Here is a 19,080-nt window from a genome sequence, read left to right on the forward strand (position 1 = left end):
GCGGGGAGAGGGTTCTACCACACTTCAATGCAGTTCAGTTGTTTAACTAGGTTAAACCGCTCTTGAAAAAAATCAATCACAACAATGTACCTGCTTTTTCAAAAGCCAGCGTGTGAGATGCAAAGCTGTGTTTCGTGTCAGGTACACAGGCGACGTGTGTATTTGTGAATGCGAAATGTGTGGACCCCGACAATGGGAGAGCTGTGAATTCTAATAATAACTGAGGAAAATAAAGCATGGAAAAAGGCCTTTGAACCTATCTTTTGTTTGCAATTAACCCTGGTTGATTTAGGAGCATTGGAATTAAGGTGTTAAAGATGTTGCTTTTTGCTTGCATTTAATCCATAAAAAGCTCTGCAATAATAACCTTTTGAAGTATAATTTTAGAATATTACTTGTATCCTTGAAACTATAGTTTGGAATATATATAAAGGAAATATGATTATCTCACACCTTATTGAAGCAGAGAAAAACAGCTTGAGAAAGGAAGATGAACATTACCTCAAGGATTTCTGGTTTCGACCAAAGGGAAGCTGGACATCACTGTTATGAGATTTATAGTCTCTGCAATTAAAAGATGGACACACATCTGGGGAGCTGGACCCCACTAGATGGGATTCGTCTTTCTTCTTTCGGAAACTGGACCGTCACCATCTGGGGATACTCCTTTGAGATACATCCTGAGAAATTAAAATCACAATAGTGTATAGAATTGTGATGTAATAGTTTGGAATAAAAATTGCTGATGAGTAAAAGATTGGAAATAGAAACTGCAGAAAAAAACTGATGGGTACCCCTATAAATACCTGTAACCATCAATTATCGGCGTGCAGTTGGAGGGAAAACTTCCCCCACTGTACCCAGCGCTGTATTGCTCATACTTTACCATATTAATTAATAAATTGATTGCTACTTGAATATTGGCCTAGTCAAGCTTCTCATTCATAACAAGCGGGATGTTCTGCTCCACTTCCCCACCCAGCACTGCCTGCAAGAGAGCGATGGATGTCATGCCAGCCCCCGTCCCCCACGGCTTTCCTGTGGCACAAGAGGAAGGCAAGCCCTGCGACATGGCACTGCCATCCCACGCCCCATCAGCAGCACCACTGTTCCCCCAGTCACAAGTCAGCTCCCTGTCCAAGCCACGAGGCTGGCAGCTCCCAGCTCCAGCCTGATCCCACTAATGCCTTCCCGAGCAGGAGGGCAAGTGGCCTATCAGGTGCATTTCCTGCTAGAATGGACTGAAGCATCTTCCCTTAGAAAGGTTTCTTCCTGTAATTGTGATTGCAGCAACAGTGTTATGTTACTGTGTGCCCTTTTGGATATTTTTGCTTATGAGAGGTTCTGAGGTCACATGTCACAGCTGTTTGGAAAACCAGAATTTTTGTAGTTCCACCCATACAGTTAAATTTCTTTCTTTCTTTTTTTTTTTTTTTTAAAGGTTGTTCTGGCAGCATTCTTTCATTTAGCTTTTCATTCCAGAGTGGTGTTCTCAGCCCTGTTTCATCACCATTTCTCCAAAAACCAAGAACCAGAGTACATAATTAGAATCTGGTTTTGAAGATTAATTTAACTAGAGCAATAAAATATTCCCCTTAGAAAGAATTCCCACAGAAGAGTCTTTCTCTGTAAACCATAAATGTTCCCTTCACTGTAAAATATTTTAGCTGAACCCTGGCACAGATATTTATAGATCAAGCAAAGACTCCTACAGAATTTTGGGTTTGGTTAACTCAGCTTTTTGGCTTTTTCCATAAAAATCTACCCATGTGATGCATAGAATCACATTGTTTCTCCATACAGATTTTCTAGATTCTCAGTGTGAATTATTTTCTTTATTTTGGCAAATCATTTTACCTTTGGAAGCCAGGGAAGTGCTCAGCAGCCATGATACACTGCAAACACTCCCTTGAGGAGTGGCTCCAGCTCTGGAGTGCAGCCTGGGAATGCAGTGGGTGCACTGCTGGCTCAAGGAACAGTTGTGTGTCATAATTCCAGATCCCTGAAACAAGCAGAGGCACATCTTCCCTTCCCAGGACCATGATGGTGTTGCTGAGACAAGAGGCAGACAAGGCCCATTCTGGAAAGCACGGATACAGTGAAATTGTCCTGTCCCATGCACTGGGAATATCTTGAATAAACATAAAAAGCCAGATTTACTGAGGTTGTGATGTGGCTCATTCAGTTTGTGCAACACCAGGTGCTCGGCTCCTTGGAGCCTATGCAAAGCAGGAAAAGCTTGTAAGGGAAGGAATTAGGAAATCACACAGCACAGTGTCAGCCAAATCAGACCAGATCCCAGAAGTCCTTAATCCTCTTCCTGGGGGTTAGCAGCTGTCAGACATTTCTCCAGAGGATGTTTGATGCTGCCCAAACAGGGCTGGAACAGCACTCAGGAGGGTGGGGTACTGCTCCTGGTGTCTCTGTGTCCATCCCTGGCACTTGATGGATCTCTAGGCTTTGACACCTGAGATAGGAATCGTGCTTGCCCTTACTTAACCACCTGCCACTGCTGACAGACCTGTTCACACCCTGTGTGACTGCTTCACACCCAGGCCCTGCTTCCTCAGGAGCTGTGACCTCAGGGCACACACAGACACCAAACAGCCTCTCCAGGACCCAGAGCAGTTTCACCTCAACACTGAAAATGCAGCTGTAACAAGAAAAGTGCTTTAGCTGATAAACACTCGGCCAGTTTCTGTCTCATCTCCAGTTTGGATAGGTTTGTCCACTCGTGTCCTGCTGTTGCATGATGTCTGCAGTCTGCTTCCTTCTATGGCTCTGTGGTACCTGGCTGCCCACCTCATCCACACAACATAAAACAGGGAACCTGCAGGTCCTTCTCTCTCCCAGTTTGCTGACAAACTGAGCCTGTGCTGGCTGCAGTTCCACAGCAAGGGCCAAGAAGGACACAGCACAAGCCTCGCATGCAGGGCACACTCCCAGCCCTGGAGGAGCAGCTCTTGGGAAACACCAAGTGCATCAGTAACACACAAGGAAAAGCTTTCCAGAGGCTTTGCCCTTCTGCTTTCCCTGCACGGCTCACACATGTCCTTGTTGCCAAACAACTCTCACACACTGTGGGTATCTAGTACTCTATGCTTAATTAATAAAACAACATAATAATATCCATACTACTACTGCTGCTGCTACTACTACTACTACTACTACTAATTTAACCTAGTTATAAGATCCTGATTTCAGCTGAGAGTTGAGACATTTCTGAAAGGTTTGTAAGTGGGTAGTGATCACATTTCACTGTCTCAAGCTTCAATTTCTTCTTCCCAAAGAGCAAATTAATTGCTGGCAGGAAAGCAGTTCACTGTAGGGCAGAGCTATGCTGCAATTACTGGGTCCGTCAGCGACCTTGGAAAGGGCTGGGACTAAAGTTGGTGCTTTTTTTAAGAGCAACCTTTGCTCTTGGGTTAGAAACTGCTTGATTTCCAGATTTGGGACAGTGACCTCCCAGGAAATGAGACATTTGCCTGCAATAGCACTTAATTTAGCTTTTGAGGAAGTTATTACTTTTAACTGTTGTGAGATTAGCAGAAAAGTGGTTTTCCCTCTGAAATCTGGGCCTGTCCCTCATGTTTTTGACACTCCCCAGCTAAATAACCACAGCCCTCATGGATTGTTAGCCACTCACACACACCTGCGTCTGGTAATTGATATAGGCACATTTTATATTCATATGCACACAAACATATTCTTCCTAACTTCAGCTGTACCAAAACTAGCAATGCAGCCACTCACACCCCTCAGCTACTTCTGGCTGGGGCTGCTGCTCCCCTGACTCAGCTGCTGGTGCAGCAAGAGCTCTGTGACTCAGGGGTGCCAGGCCGTGCTGCCAGTGTGGCACCGAGCATCGCTCCAGGCCACCTTTTCCTCTGCACCCAGACTGCTGCCCTCCTTTTCCAAAGCTGAATCCCTCATTCCAAACACTTCCTTCCCAGCACTGGCACACAGCAGAGCTGGAGCCCTCCCTGCTGAAGCAGGAAATGCCTTCTGGGCTGGGAGGATGGCACCAGTGGCTGTGGAACAGAGACCTTGCTGGGAAAGGAAGGCAAGGATGACTGGGAGGCTCTGGCAAATGGCACTGTCTGGGTAACTCACACAGGTTTGCTGAGGGCCTGGCTTGCAGGGCCAAGCCCATCTCATCAGTGAAGCTCCCCCTGCCAGAGTTTTACTACCTTAATTCAGGTTTTAGCTTCTGCAATGCAGATTGCAACAGGAAGAACGCTGTCTTTTCAAGTGCTTGATCTGATACTCTTGAGTGTTGCCCACAGAGACTGACACAGTTTTCCAAGCCCTCAGTTTTCTGTACAGCCCTTGAGGCAGCTCCAGGATGAACCAGGTTTACTTGTTCTGCCGCTGCTGAGTGCTGCAAACAGCCCTGGACTACTGGGAACATCCTCTGCACACCAAGGGATAAACACAGGTGTGGAAGCAGCCAGGGAGGAACCAAAACCACAGCTGATAGGAGCCTATGCTGTTCCCAGCAGCAGAGCAAAGGAGAACCTGGCAAAAAAAGCCTGGAAAAATGCAAAACCAGACCAGGATTGTTCTCACTCTGGCCTTACAAACAAGCAGACAACAAAGCCCAAATCACCATAAAAATGTGTCTCTGTTTTTGTTCTAAGAGAGCTCTAAGGAGTGGGTAAGGTTTCTGACACATGTGACTAAAAGAGTCAGGTTAGTCATGCAGGCCAGGTACTTTTTATCAGTCACACACTTCCCCATCAATGTCTGACACTGCAGAGCAGAGACTTGACCCTCCAGCCCTGAAAACCTCTCCTGATAACCCTGGACATGACAGATGTCATGAAGAACCTCTCACTCAAATGGAATCCATGGTGAACGTGTATTTTTTCCCCTACAGTATGGCACGCATGCCTCCTAAAAAGGGGAGGATTGCAGTCTACAACCCCCAGGGATGGACACTCCAGCCTCTGGCCCAGACCTTCCCCAAGGGAGGGGGCAGAGAGACACGTTACATTTATTTGCCCCACTTGGGACTTGGAATTTCAACCTGCACCTAGTTTTAAGGGAACTGCATGTTCTAGGGAGGGCACATTTAAAATGGGCAAACCAATGGCACAAGTTTCCCTCTTCTGAGAGTCCTGTCCCACATAAGTGCCACTCTTACATGCAGAGGTGAGGGAAGCTCCGTAGCAGAAACTCTAGGAGTCTCATTTTCACCTTTTTGTATTCTCAAAATACAAAAAGCCTATTCTCAAGTGCTTTTTGATCTGAAAGAGTTCAAGAGCAGACTCCAGCCCTCTGCATCAAAGCCTGGATGCACACTACCTCTGCACACAACTTTACTGAGGAAAAGGGGAGCTCTTGCACAGAGAGCCAGGGATTTTCATGGTCTCTGCTGACTGCATTTGAGAGAGGCTGCAAACCTACAATCAGAGTCTGCTTTGTTCTGAGCCTGTCTTATGCCACAGACTGAGATCTTCCTCCATTCCTAAAGTAAACACAGGGATTGAAGGCTACAATTAGATGATCTTGCCAGCCTGCATCACATTATTATTTATTCAGGCAATCAACTAACTCTAATTAAAAATCTGCAGTGTAAGTATCTTCTAGCTAGCAGCACCAGTGGCTCCGGAGCAGCACAGCTGAGCTCTCTGAAGCCTTCCCATGCACAAAACCTGGGGTGGCTGTTCTTAAAGTGCACCAAAATCACTGCCACAGATGAGGAAAGACCAAAGTCTCACATTGGAAGCCTCTCCCCGATTCCCAGTGTCCACTGCACTTAAATGCACACTTGGTAGGCCTGGAATGAGTCATCTTTATCCCGCAGCCCCTGGAAAACAAATGCTTTGTATGCCAGCCTGGATACAAACAGCTCCTGTCTGCCAGCTCAACAACGGGGCTGTGTGTGGGATAGCCCTCAGCTCCCACCCCGGGCCAGGGCAGCACTGCCCGAGGGCATGGCAGCCACCAGCTCCTCTGGAAATGTGCCAGAGGCACAGCTCCCAAGCGACAGACAGGTCGGGAGGAGGATGAGGGAAATGCTCTGCAAAAGGGTAAAGGAAAGAAGGGGATCCTAGGGGTCTAATCCTAGCAGGGAGGCTGTGCAATCTCCTGTCTTAGGATCTGTTTTCCCTGTACCCCCCAGCCCCTGAGGACAGTGCAGAGCCAAGCTGCAGCACGTGGCTCTGAATCCCTGCAAAGGCAAAGCTCTGGCCCCACGATGTGGGTGTTATCCCAGTGCAGTAAACAAAATCCCAGGACTGTTTGGGTGGGCAGGAGGCCAGGCTCCCTCCAGGACAGCTGCTCACAGCTGCTGACTTCAGAGCTGCCTTCAGCTGTTTGTGTCATCTGCTCAGCACAGAGGGGCACTGAGGAGAAAGGGAAGGCAAACGGTGCCTGACAGCAAAGCCAAGCAACCCAGCACCCTTGGGCTGTTTCTTGGTCTGTGCTTCTCCCAGAACCCAGCTCCTCTGTCCCCATTCCCTGCCAGATCTCAGGCACCAGCCCTAGTGCCCTGTTGCACTTGGGTGCCTGCCAACCTCAATTCTGAGTATTTAAAATCCTAAGTATAGGCCAAAAGCAGAGCCGGGCCCTAGGATGGGAGCCACTAGGCTTCAGCACAGTCTGCAATACCTTGTGTAGGCCAGCTGTGTCCCTTGGCACTAAAGGGAGCACTTTGGGGAAGCAAAAAAGTGCCCCTGCCACAGTTCTAGCATGTGACTCAGGCCTTGGGATGGAGCCACTGCATCAGGTGCTGGCTCAGGGCCCGCCCTGCCCTCTGCCAAGACTGTGTGGGAAAGGACTTCTTGCTTTCCCCTGTCACCAGAGCCAGGCAGCACATGACTCAGTGACCAGTGACATCCCCCTCACACACTGAAGCCAGCAAAGGGGAACCAGAGGGGACAGATTCAGAACAGGACCCACAGATTTGATGGCAGAACAGCACTTCAGGGCATACTGAAAATTCTGGCTGCAGTCTTGTATTCTATCCCTGGCTTGTAATTCCAGGGAGGAAAAATATCAACCACCAGTGAAGGCACCTCCCTGCAACTCTGTGATGCCAGACCAGTAATCAAACTTATTCAGACCATGAAGACAAGCACTACCATTAGGGCTTACAAACCATTTGGTAGAGTTCTTTCCCAAGAATCTCCACAGGGTAAGCAGCCAGGCAACACAGAAAACAATAAAAAAAACACCCCTACTTTGAATTAAATAATGTGATTTATAAAACAATACAACTTTCTTGCAGCTTTCAGGAAAATAGCACCTAAAATATGGAGGCATATACATCCATATTCAGAATTTCTAAAAAGGTTTGGCCTAAAACAAAGAAAGAATGTAAAATAATACCACACTTCACCTGTCTGTCATGCTGCATTTCCTATGGGCCTGGCAACATAAAGAATCCACATGGAAGTCAAAGCACGATGTCTCCAGGATGTGCGACAACCATGAGAGGCTGTCAGCAGGATTTTGCTGGGAAATCTCATTTATGATTCAATTTCTAAGAGCTGCTGAGTACCACAAGTTCAGTGAAGTCTGAGATGAGACAATTTAGCCAAATGTATTGTACTTTGGTTTATGCCCGGGAGGATGTAAAAAGGAACAGGCACCAACCACGAAAGGGGACCTGGAATGCAGCTGTACCAGCTGGGGAAATGGAGGATGAAGAACCACAACGTACAAAGTGAGACTTGCACAGACTGACTAATGAACTGAAAAAGCTGGCAAATAATGGCTCATGGGAAACAAACCTAGGAGGAAAAGGGATGTAGGAAAAGTTGTCATTGACACTACTGTCACAGCACAGAAATCCAGAGAAAGCATAGGAAATACAGTAAGAGACTGGCAAGGTCCCTTTTAGCTGCCTTCCAGATTTTCATGGCTCATAATGGGAAGCAAGTCTGGATCTGGGGTGTCCTCATCACTAACCAACCACTTCTCAAGAAGTTAATAGCAACTGAGAGAAAGACTGTCCTCTCTGTTTAGGAGGGAAGAGCTTTTCCTGCCAGCCATACTCCTCCTGTGCCACCTACTGACTGCAGTGCAACGCTGCACAAGTGTCCAGTGCTCACAGCTGGGATACTACTCCAAACCAAATGGGGGAGGGATGGGGTAGAATGCCAGTCAGGGTCATGGTTTCCTCCAAAGTACATGAATACTTTGCCCTTCCCATTTTAGTACCTGCTTGGGTGGGGATCCAACACAGAAAGTATCAAACAAAAGCCCGGAAAACATCCACGACATCAGTCTTGAATTTTAAATTTTAACCTGGCTCCCAGGGAGGCTACTTCAGCCCAAGCTCTGGGGGTTACAGATGGGAAAAGGTGATGTGACATTGCTCCTTTTAACACCTGACTGTTTCCAGTTAAACTAGGAGAGGAATTCCTCACAATCAGCAGTGCAGCAGAGACACTTGGCATCTGTTCCAGCAAGAGCTGCCTGTGGCACTTCCAGATGAGCCCACAGCACAACCACAGAGAGCAACAGAGCTCCCAGATTTGAATTTCTTATTTACTGACTCACCTTTCTGTTTTGTTCTGTTGCAGAACTGGAGGAAGCATCTTACACACACAAGGCTTTAAGAGCATTCTCTCCCCGGGATCAGAGGGTGGCCAGCCTCACAGGAGCTCCCCAAATACATCTCCCCAAGTGCCCCTGTCAGAGCCAGGAGAGTGAGACAGGAGCACACGGGTCTGGCTGAGCAGGCTCTCCGTTTCTCCCTGGAGATCCCTTGTCATCACGCTAGGTGGCACAGCTGACAGAGGAGCAGAGCTCCTGTGAGACGCTGCCCTCCCCAACACCACCTCTGGCTGCTGCCTTGCTCACAGGGCTGGGAGAGCAAATACCTGCCCCCCTCTTTTGGTTTTGGTTCTGAAATGTGGAAAGGTGTCAGGCTTGAGGCTCCTGATCTTGGGGCAGCCAGCTGGGAATTCCACAAAGTCACGTGTGGCTTTTCCAAATGCTCTCCTCCTTTCCCAAGGCTCTCCCACTTGCTGAGCAAACAATGGTGCGACAGAGCCTTGTTCACAAAACACTGCTCTCCAAAATAATGTTACATCAGGAATGACTGAGAGAACAAATGAAGTCTTGAATTAATTAGAACCAGAATTATGGCCCTGAGACTCTGAGAATTTGTTTCCTTGTCCCTCTGTTGTAACAGACACCATGTTTGATTCTGATGAAAGCCTTAAAAAATACCTCAGTTGCATTTTGGAGCATTTCTGTTTATCTGCTTTGTAAATCCTCTAAGGAGACAGAAGTCTCCAAGCTGTACATGATATGAACACTTGAAGAATTCCTAGAGGGGAGGGAACCAAAGCCTTCAAAGGGATAAGTTACTGTCTGCCATGGTCTGTGCATTTGCTTCAGAGGAGGAACCTCAGCCCCCAGTTCTTTCCTGTTCAGCTGTGCTGAGGGCTGGCAGGGGGATGCCCTTTTAGTGTACTGCTACAATAATGAATGGGTTTTGCCTGCTGTGCTGCAGGGAGGTGACAGGGAAGCCTAAATTGCAGTGCACACATAGTACTTACAGAACAGCAGCGTGGAGGTGCCCAGACTGGCAATCCCAGCTCAGCAAGGTAGTGCACAGACACAGAGCAGGGAACTGGCTGTTTCGAAGGCCAGGAAAAAAAGGAATGTAAGTGAACAGCAAAAATATCACCTACTCTGCAAAGTTTCAGTAGTCAGCATGGGCCATTACAGCAAGGGTTAATTCTCAGCACCAAGCCTGAGGAGCACCTTGAAGCACCAAGAGTGGTAAAAGAGAGGGCACTCAATCCCTCAGTCACTGAGAAAGTGCCTGGTTCCATAACTCTTTCTTTCCCCTGTGTCACCAAGCAGGAGATGTGAGCAGTGCACTTTCAGCCCATGCCAGGACAGCCCAGTACCAAAATAGATATTTTGACTTAAGCACCAGCTCAGCACTTTGCTGGAGGAGATGGTTCCTCAGCTACTGTGGTAAGCAAAGAAAGGGAAGATATTTAGATCATGAATTCTGTCTCTCTGCACAGCCACCCTCCTCCATGCCAGCCATGGAGGCTGCACACTTGTGCTTCTATAAATTCGAGTGACATTTACTGTCCCGTTAAGCTGAGGGGGCGCTGCTGGAACTGACACTGAAAGATAAAGAAGTTCACACACTGGAAATAGACTTACTGCGACATCCACTTAGCCATTCTCTTCTCTAATGAGATACTGGGCAAAAGCTCATCAGTGGGTTTTAGAGAGCCAGTCATGACCACACCTTTGGTCAGATAAAGAGAATGGATTTTAAAAAGGCAGCAAACAGAACCGAGTGGGACTGCCTCCCCCACTCCTTCCCTGCTGGTAATCTTCAGCGTTATAAACATTTTCAGAGTTTGTCACTCCAGAACTGCCAGTTCAAAACACAAAGCCCCAAAGTGCATTTACTAAATTTCTCGGGTTTCTACTAAGATTTATCTGTATAACCTCTCAATTCTGAAATGGAGTTTGACATCATCACTTCAAGAATAGTAAAATGAAGGTAAATTTAAGTAAACATCACATATCCTCTGTATTAATGGACTCTGAGCTCCTGATAATCCAAAAAGCTTCCTGAGCGTAACGCAGAAGCAGAGCAGGACAATGTTAAGGAAACCACTTGTAGTCATTAGAGTATGATGAAGAGGTTACAAAATCAGTGAATTCATCTCACTTCTCAAAGATACCAGAGCAGGACAAGATTGTTACCAGCACAAGCATTAAAATTATCAGCAAACCAGTTCCCCTCAGCACATCCCTGTAGGAGCATCTAAGCCCACCAGCACTGCTAGAATTAAACCTGCCCTATGTGACCCTCTTAACAGGCAGGCTTGGGCTTAGATGCTCTCCAGAGGTCCCTTGCAACCCAGGCGCGCGAAGACTGGAAAACTTTCTCCTCTCTGACTTTGGGAGCTCAGGCCTTCCCACCGCCTCCCGGCCCCGCCCGGCCCGCGGCGGCTCCTCCCCGGATCCGAAGCCCGGCTTAAAGCGGCGCCGGGGGGGGCAGCCCCGACGGGGTCCCGCTGCAGCAGCGCCCGATCATGGCCCGCGACCGCGGCCCGCCCGTGCTGCGGCCGCCCCGCGCCGCCGCGCTGCCCGCCGAGCCCCGCGGCTGGGGCTGGCTGGGCGCGGGGCTCTGGCCGGCGCTGCTCGTGGGGCTGCTGGCCGCCATCGTCGCCTGGTTCTGGTACGGCGACAGCGACGGGCGAGCCGAGGCGGGCGGCGAGGAGGCGGCGGCCGGCAGAGAGGGGCCCCGGCGGGCGAGCCCGGTGACTACAGGTAGCGGGATGGGGAGGCGACGCCGCGTCTGTCCCGGGCTGCCCCAGCCTGCGAGGACTTGGGTTTGCCGGCGCTCAGCTTAACCCGTTCTCCCTCAATGTCTCTTGCAGAGGATGCTGCGGCGGGCAGGGAGCCGGGGTGGCGGGAGGTGGCGGCTGCTGCCCCGTCCGGCTCTTGGAATCCGGGAGAGGATCTGGCGGCTGTTTCAAGGGAAGAGCTTAACCACGTCCCGAGCGGTGCAGTTTTGGGCGAACCCGTGGAGCTGGAGGAGCTGATCCCGAAGCGCGGTGCCACGAACCCGGGGGAGCATCCAGCTGATAAGGCCGGCAGCCAGGCAGGCGAACTGGAAGCCCAGGTGGGACAGGCAAGTGACGGATGGTGCGTGATGAACTTGGCAGGGGCCTCTGACAATGAATGTAAGGACAGAAGTGAGGAGCAGCCGTGTCAGCCAGCTGAGAGGAGGGACTTGGACCATGAAGAGTGGGAAGTTGTTTCTGAGCACCTGGTCGAAGGGAAGGATGGCAGCATGGAAGACTCAGACAGTAAGGAATGGGAAGCAGGAGACTGCTGTGATGGGGATTCAAAAGCAAAGCGAGTTGCAGCCGTGCCCCCCATGTTCCAGAACATCCACGTGGCTTTCCGAGTGCACTACATCACCCACTCTGACACACAGCTCATCGGTGTCACGGGGGACCACGAGTGTCTGGGCCAGTGGCACAGCTACGTCCCCCTCAAGTGTGACAAGGATGGCTTCTGGTCCGAATCCATCAGTCTGCCCGCGGACACCAGAGTAGAGTGGAAATTTATCTTGGTGGAGAACGGCAAGGTCAGACGCTGGGAAGAATGCGGTAACAGGACCTTAGTGACTGAACATGAAGATCAAATTGTTCATCAGTGGTGGGGATACCATTAATGGGAAGGTGGAAGCTGCTGGTCTAATGGCAGGCCTGCCTAGGTGAACCACCGAGCCCCTAAACCTTAGGGGGGCTCCCCTTCTTCTTTAGGAGACCCTCTTGAGTGCAGAGCTCTGGAAATCCCGTATTGAACCACGTAAGCAGCAGATCTCTTTAGGAAATCTTTTGGCAACCTGAAGAATCAACTTTGAGTGCACGCTGAAGAGACACAAGGTAGGCTAAGAAGGCATGAGCAGCATTCCAAGCACCTGCTTGTCCAGGTGGATCTGGACCCTGGACTCAAGTGTTGCTTTGAGTGGGGCTATGGGAAGCATCTTGGTACCCACTGCTTGGGCTTGGGAAGCGTACTGGGAGGTGTGGCTACCAACACTGTAACAGGAACTTAAGTGTTTTAATTTATGTAATGTATTAAGGAAACAATAAACATTTTCAGATTGACAGTTCATTATCAGTTGACCAGTGACCTCACTCATTTTGGTAACTTTGATCTAAGTGAGCCACTTGACCTGAAATCTTAGTGCTAAGCAAGTGCTGAGAAGTGGCCCTCCCTCTTGGAGTAACAAAAGGTTGAACCCCAAAATAGTTCATTCTCTACCCCCTACTGTCCAGCAATCATCTCGGCTCAAATGAAAGGCTTGGCAGGCAGCTCCACTTCTGCTGAGGGGAGAGCAAACGTCACAAAGGACTGTCACAGCTTAATGAATTACTTTGTCAGGGTGTGAGCAGGCTTTAAAAAAAAACCTGGAATGCTGTGATGGCCAGGGATTAGGGTTCTGGCTGGAACAGAGAGGGGTGGCATACTGATTAACAATACCACAGTATTGTTAGCAAATACTTGGCTTGAACTTGTAAATATTTTTTTAAGACTAAGCTTTTCACCTTGAATTTATTTTAAGCTGTGGCCTTCTAGTAAGCCAGATGAAGTAGTATGCTTCCAGCATCAGCTAGGTGGTATCTTTATATGATAGAAGCAGAAACCTGCCCTGCTTCCCTGCCTTTTGTATTTTTAGGTACAAATACATGCTGCCACTTGGGCAAGCTCCTCTCTCCATAATGCTGAACCAAGCATTACAAGACCAAGCCTGCAAACAGCCTTTGCCTTGAGTGAGCTTGGTCTCGGAGAGCAGAGTTTTGTAGATCTGCAAGTATACAAATTACAGCTTGGAAGAGGTACTTCAAAAAGCACATCACTAAATGCCTCTGCTAATTCCTTCCTGCTCTGTGCAGTGGAGCAGCCTGGATGTGTGAAATAGAATGGCTTTGGTGAAAGACTGGAAGATGAACTTCAGAGCTGACCTCCTGCATCTGGTGGGTTAATGGGTATCCAGTCGGTGGGACAGTGTTGGGAAGAACAAGTGTTGGCAAAGTTCTTACTGGGACTTGGATACCAGCTGTTCAGTGAGGGAGGGTTGAGCTGCCTGCTTCTGCAGACCTGGCCACAAAATAGCTCAAGGAAAACCTGGGAGGGTATTGAGGGGAGGGTGAGGAGGAAGAGAGACTGCCAATTCCAACCCGCAATTTGGAATTTTCATTTTTTATCCAGCAGAACAACTTCAGCTGCATTCTTAGCACTTGGCTTTTCTCACAAGAAACTGAAGTGGATACTATAGGTAATATTCAGCAGCAATAGAAGGTGATCTTCAGAAATCCCTGAAGCTGCCGCCTGAGCGTATTCAGACACACGCCTGAGGCTTGTCTGAGGAGATTAACTGTGCTATTAGATTAAGTTATTCACCAGCAAGCTACTTAACCTATGCTAGAATAGATTCTCTAATGCAATGGTGAACATGTCAAACAGACCAACCCCAAGAACTCTTTTAAATTGAGAACAACTTAATTTTTTAATTAAGCACCCTGCACTTTGATCCCACAGACAACACAGTCCTCATGATTGTATCACCTTGCTGAATGATCAGCTAGGGTTTCTACCAAGACCTGCACTGGGCTTTTGCTAAAAAAACCTCCAAGTTATTATGATAGTCCCAGCAGGACCTGTGGTACATAAATTAAATGGTTTGGGTATGGTGAAAGAAAGAAGTCTGGATTTCAGTTTTTCTGGAGGAACCTATTAGTATTTTCTCCAAGTTCACAGGTGTGTTTTCTCATTATTGAACAATATTTGCTCAAAGGTAAAGGCAGATTTAAACAAAGTTGCCTTGCTGCATAAAAAAGATGCTGCTGGAATGGCTGATAGCTGTCTAATACAATGTCCTGGCTGTGAGACCAGTGCAGCTGTATGTGACAAACAACTTATTGTTGTTTGGATCTAACAGCCAGTGGCTCAGGAGATGTCCAAGCAAACAATAAACTGCCTCACTCATAGCTTGGCAAAGCCTGTAACCACAGAGCTACCTTTAAAGTTCACCTGCTCATACCCCTGACAACCAACTTCTGTCAAATTAGACAGAATTTGATTGCTTTAATGTGAAACACAAACTATTCCTTTTTGTCAAGTAGTTTGTTGCACAAATGCTGAATGCTGCAGCTGGATGGTGAGCTGTGCAAGCAGCCTGAGGGGACTGGGCATAAGCCATTTTAAAGTCCCCTGCTAAAACCTTCCCTGCAGCTATTTTGCTTTGCAAAACCCACACCCATCTCACATTGTCTCTGGGAGTTGAACTCACCCTTTGGAGCCTCTGCACCTATGAGCCCTGCTGTTAAATTTTCTCTCCCAGGGATTGGTTGCCATCTGTGGTGTCCCTGCTGTGGGCAAGCTTGGCCCAAGAGTCCTGCTGTGCCATCCACCTGCAGGACATGGAATAACAAGTGCTGTGAGGCTGCATGCATTCAGCTGCTCTAAGGCTCATGTGTCTATGAGCCTATTCCTTGCCTACTGCTGGTGGCAGGGGGGAAGCCCAGACCTGTCCCCAACTCTCTGGATGCCAGCAAAGTGATGTTAAGCTGCTGTTTTGTACTGGCAGATGTCCCTCCCTTCTCTCTGACCCCTTCATCTGCCCCCTGCCCTTGGCACACAGCTGCAGCTTCTGAAACTCTTTTTTAGCTTGGCTCCTTGAACACAACTGAGAGTACACTTAGCAGTGACCTTTCCTAGGGGTTCTTATTCTCTACATCTGACTCTCCCCTTGAGAAAATTTTGGAAGATTTGTCCAATATTTGTGGCAAGTCCAATCTGTGATTCATGTGCCATCAAACCAATCCTTTCATTTTCAATGCAACTGATTTCTAGGAAAGGGGAGATGTGTTTACTAATCTTTTGTCCGAGCTTGCAACACTGGTGCAAAAAGTATCTGAAACAGTGCAAAAAAATTATTAGGAAAACTAAAAAAATTTCTCCAATTAAAATACTGTTGGCAGAAACTGAGGATAGCTGAAGCACAACTCAGTAATTTCTTCTCCCCACACAAGATGCAAACTAAAGCTGGGTGAGTCCATTCTCCTTAAATGAATCACGGTACAGTGTGGAATTCAAGCTTCAACTGGAAGAATTTAGCTTAGACACAGGGAGAAATTCTTCCCATTGAGGGTGCTGAGCCCTGGCACAGGATGCCCAAAGAAGCTGTGGCTGCCCCATCCCTGGAAGTGTCCAAGGCTGGTTTGGATGGGGCTTGGAGCAACCTGGGATAGTGTAAGGTGCCCCAGCCCATGGCAAGGGGTTGGAAGGAGATTAAATTACCCTTAAAGTTACTTTCTGCTCTGTACTTCCTGCTAATTTAAAATAAGAGCTATAAACAAGAATTTTAAAATTGTAAGGGCTTTTTATTCTTTTATTATTAATATTTAAAACCAACTTAAACACAATGGATCTACATGAAAGCAATAACTAATGCATACAGTGCCTTCACTTGAACAGCTTTCTCTCCTTTTCCTTGCATTTCTTTGTCTTCACCTCCTGAGTTCTGATCATTGGAGACGTGGCTGAAAATAGCAGAAGAACAGATTAGCTGAACACCACCTTATGTTCCAAAGGCTGAGGTCTCAGGTGCAGCCAGCTGAAGCTTCACAGAGTCCTCCCATAACAAGTTATGCTGTACCTATAAAGCCCTTACAAATGCAGCCTCAGTTTGCAATTCTTTATGTGACTACATACAAACCACTGAGGATATTAATGGATGGCAAAGAACAAAAATGAGAACACTTAGCTCTGACTTATTTATATAAATAACTTGATTAGTTTTACCGACATCAGGTCACTTGTATGTCCCTGACACAAATGCACTGTGTGATGAGGGGAAATAATTTCCCAAAACTGTGCAATGAGACTTAAAGGAGAAAAGGGGAAGAGACTGGAACATGCAATAAGAAAAAGCACAGAGAAAATAAACCCCATCTCATCTGGCATGCCAGGAGCTCATGCAACTAAAAGTTTTGGAAATCTTGCAGTTTGCATGAAAGCATCATCAGCTTGTCAAAACTTCCCTGTAATTGGCCATGACAGCACACGAGGACACCCCTGAGCAGCTGCCATGTTTGACATGTTAAGGATCCTGAAGCTTATTAGAGGTAAGGGGCATTGTGGAGTTAATCTAATTACTCCACCAGGAGCAGGATAATGCACAAGTTAAACTAGTGTGTGCTAGTAAAAGCACAGGTAGTGCTTCAGCAGGTACCAACAACAGTTTCTGGAGAATGGCTGTTTTTTCAATAAAACAGGAATATTTTTGGTAAATACTGGCACCTTGGTTTTTTATCTGAGATGATTCCACCAGGTTTTGCAGGCTCTCCATCTTGTCCTGTAGCCTCTTTGATGTGGGCTCACTAGTTCCATGGGCTGAGAAACTAGAGAAAAAATATTATCATCAGTAATAATAAAAAAGCCCATTATAAATTACCTAAACATTCCCTTTAAACTGAAGTTCTTATGAAATAAAATCTACACCAACATTTTCAGTAAACCCCAGAACTTGACTAAATGTGTTACAGGAACCACAACAACTATTACAAACATTTTTTACTGCAAGTATTGATGTCAAGCATCCTTACAGCATTTTAATTTGAATAAAGCAACTGAACAGGCCTTAAAATTAGTGGTGCATGAAATTTATATTCTGACTATGTAATAGATTAATTAGCTGCTATGCTTTACTCAAAATTCATTTATCACAGAATTAACCTTCTGCCTGAACAGAACTGGGAGGGGGTGTAGGCACCCTGATCAGGATGTGGGATTGGACATACCTATTCCTGTGGCTGCTCCCTGGGGAGAGCTAAGCTTCCCTGGGACTGGGCTGGGCTCAGGTGAGGCAGCAGGGCCAGCTGCAATCTCATCAGGTGGGGTGGTTAAGAGCAAGTATCCAAATAAAGAACTCAAGAGGCTAAAATTTGGGCTCCAAAAATGTGACAATGCTATGGATGCTAATTACACAAGTAATTGGAAGTTATCAATTTTGGGTGTGCTTATGTCAGCCTCTGAGGAGCTGCTTTCTAACAAGATACAGATTTTGGTAGGAAGTGCAACACCGTCTTTGTAATAGCACCTGGTAAGAGGTATTTGAGTAAATTCCTAGGAAAAAATACTGCATTGGGACTACATATTCTTCATAATATTCTGTAATGCTCCAGTTTGACATCAGGGCTGCCAGGAAAACTTACCAAGGGATGTCAGGAGCAGGGAAACACTCTGGGACTCAGGATCTGCAGGATGTGAGCAGGAAGGACACCTGAAAGCAAAATAAGGGCAAAACCTGCATTCTGGAAGGGTTATGCTGAAGTGTGGTCATGCTAGCCAGCACCCACAGTGAGAATGTGAAGCTCTCATATGGAGTCTCCAGGTCTTAGCCATGGAAATGAAAAGCAAACAATATAAATATGTTTCAGAGCTCTTGCTTAGAGGGATGAAAGTGACATGAAAGCTTTGTTTTATAATTTCCAGGAAGCTCTTAGCATTATGACTACAACAATACAATCAAGCTCAGCATTGGGGCTGTATTAAAAAAGCCTTAGAAACTGAGCCTCAAAGGAGTACTGTGAGAGGCAGGTTACTCAGCTAAGTCAAAGCACTTCTCACTGTCCTAAAATGTGCTTTTCCACTGTGCTTGCAGCAGCAGCCTCTCCAGCTGAAGTTTTGATTTTCATCAAAAATCATGAATTGCATTTTTTTTAAATGAAGTATGCATACGGTCTGGATTAGAAACATCAGACTGTGTGCTGTATTGATTTTTCAACTTCATCTACTTCATTTTTTTTTTACCAAACACATGTTATTATAATGTGTTTGGTAAAAACAAAAAAATCCGGCATTTGGATATTTACATATGGCAGGAAAAGAAGAAAGGAGCTCTGAACAAAAATAAAAGGAAGCACTAAAGGCAAATGGTGTCATCATCTTCTATTTCCCTTCCACCTAAAGCATCTGAGTAACCTGGCAAACAACAGAAGCTTTGGAAGCTTCCAGGTTATCTCAAGTTTATGTGTAAACCTGACCTTGCAAAAACACATCCCACACTGCTCCTGAAGCATGTCAAGAGCCAGATCCCAGTTTCAGAGGGCATTGTAAGTACACAGCACACAACAGAAATAAACCTATTATTCTTACCCTGCATTCCTCATGGTTGTTAAAAGGGATTTTCTCCCACCATGGCTGCTGAGATCCACAGAGGGAAGTTCACTGTCTGAGCTTGTTAATTCTTAAAGAAATCCTCTTCAGATCCTGCAATGGTTCTTCCTTCAAAATGTCCAGCTTGGTAGGCTTCTGACATGAAATAACTCAGTTAAAAAGTATTTGCAAAGGCACTCTGTTGTCAGTTCTTGCCTCAACTAATCCAAATGCATGTATTTTCTCCCCCTTGACTCTTGTTTTGTCCTTTTTAACCTGTGACCCCAGATATTGCTGGGCTGAAGGGAGACACAGGAGCTCCTGGGGGTGTTTGCCAGGCAAACTCATTCCATGTTTGCCATGTGAACTCTGCAGCAGCTGAGCTGTCTGCAGATACAAACTCCT

The 19,080-nt window shown here is 46.9% G+C and overlaps 1 protein-coding gene across 1 annotated transcript; it reads left to right on the plus strand.

Annotated features, from left to right (window-relative positions):
- Positions 1-11,030: 11,030 nt before the first annotated feature.
- Positions 11,031-12,625, plus strand: STBD1 (starch binding domain 1). Its single transcript, XM_058804078.1, has 2 exons — positions 11,031-11,268; positions 11,379-12,625. The coding sequence occupies exons 1-2, from the start codon at positions 11,031-11,033 to the stop codon at positions 12,179-12,181; spliced, it is 1,041 nt and encodes a 346-aa protein (XP_058660061.1). The 3' UTR covers positions 12,182-12,625.
- Positions 12,626-19,080: the final 6,455 nt, after the last annotated feature.

This window comes from Ammospiza caudacuta, chromosome 4 (genome assembly GCF_027887145.1).
Source record: "Ammospiza caudacuta isolate bAmmCau1 chromosome 4, bAmmCau1.pri, whole genome shotgun sequence".
Lineage (NCBI taxonomy): Eukaryota > Metazoa > Chordata > Aves > Passeriformes > Passerellidae > Ammospiza > Ammospiza caudacuta.

Coding starts and splice junctions, on each gene's coding strand:
- STBD1 (XM_058804078.1), top strand. CDS start 11,031: ATGGCCCGCGACCGCGGCCCGCCCGTGCTGCGGCCGCCCCGCGCCGCC. Junction 11,269..11,378: donor GGCGAGCCCGGTGACTACAG/GTAGCGGGATGG, acceptor TGTCTCTTGCAG/AGGATGCTGCGGCGGGCAGG.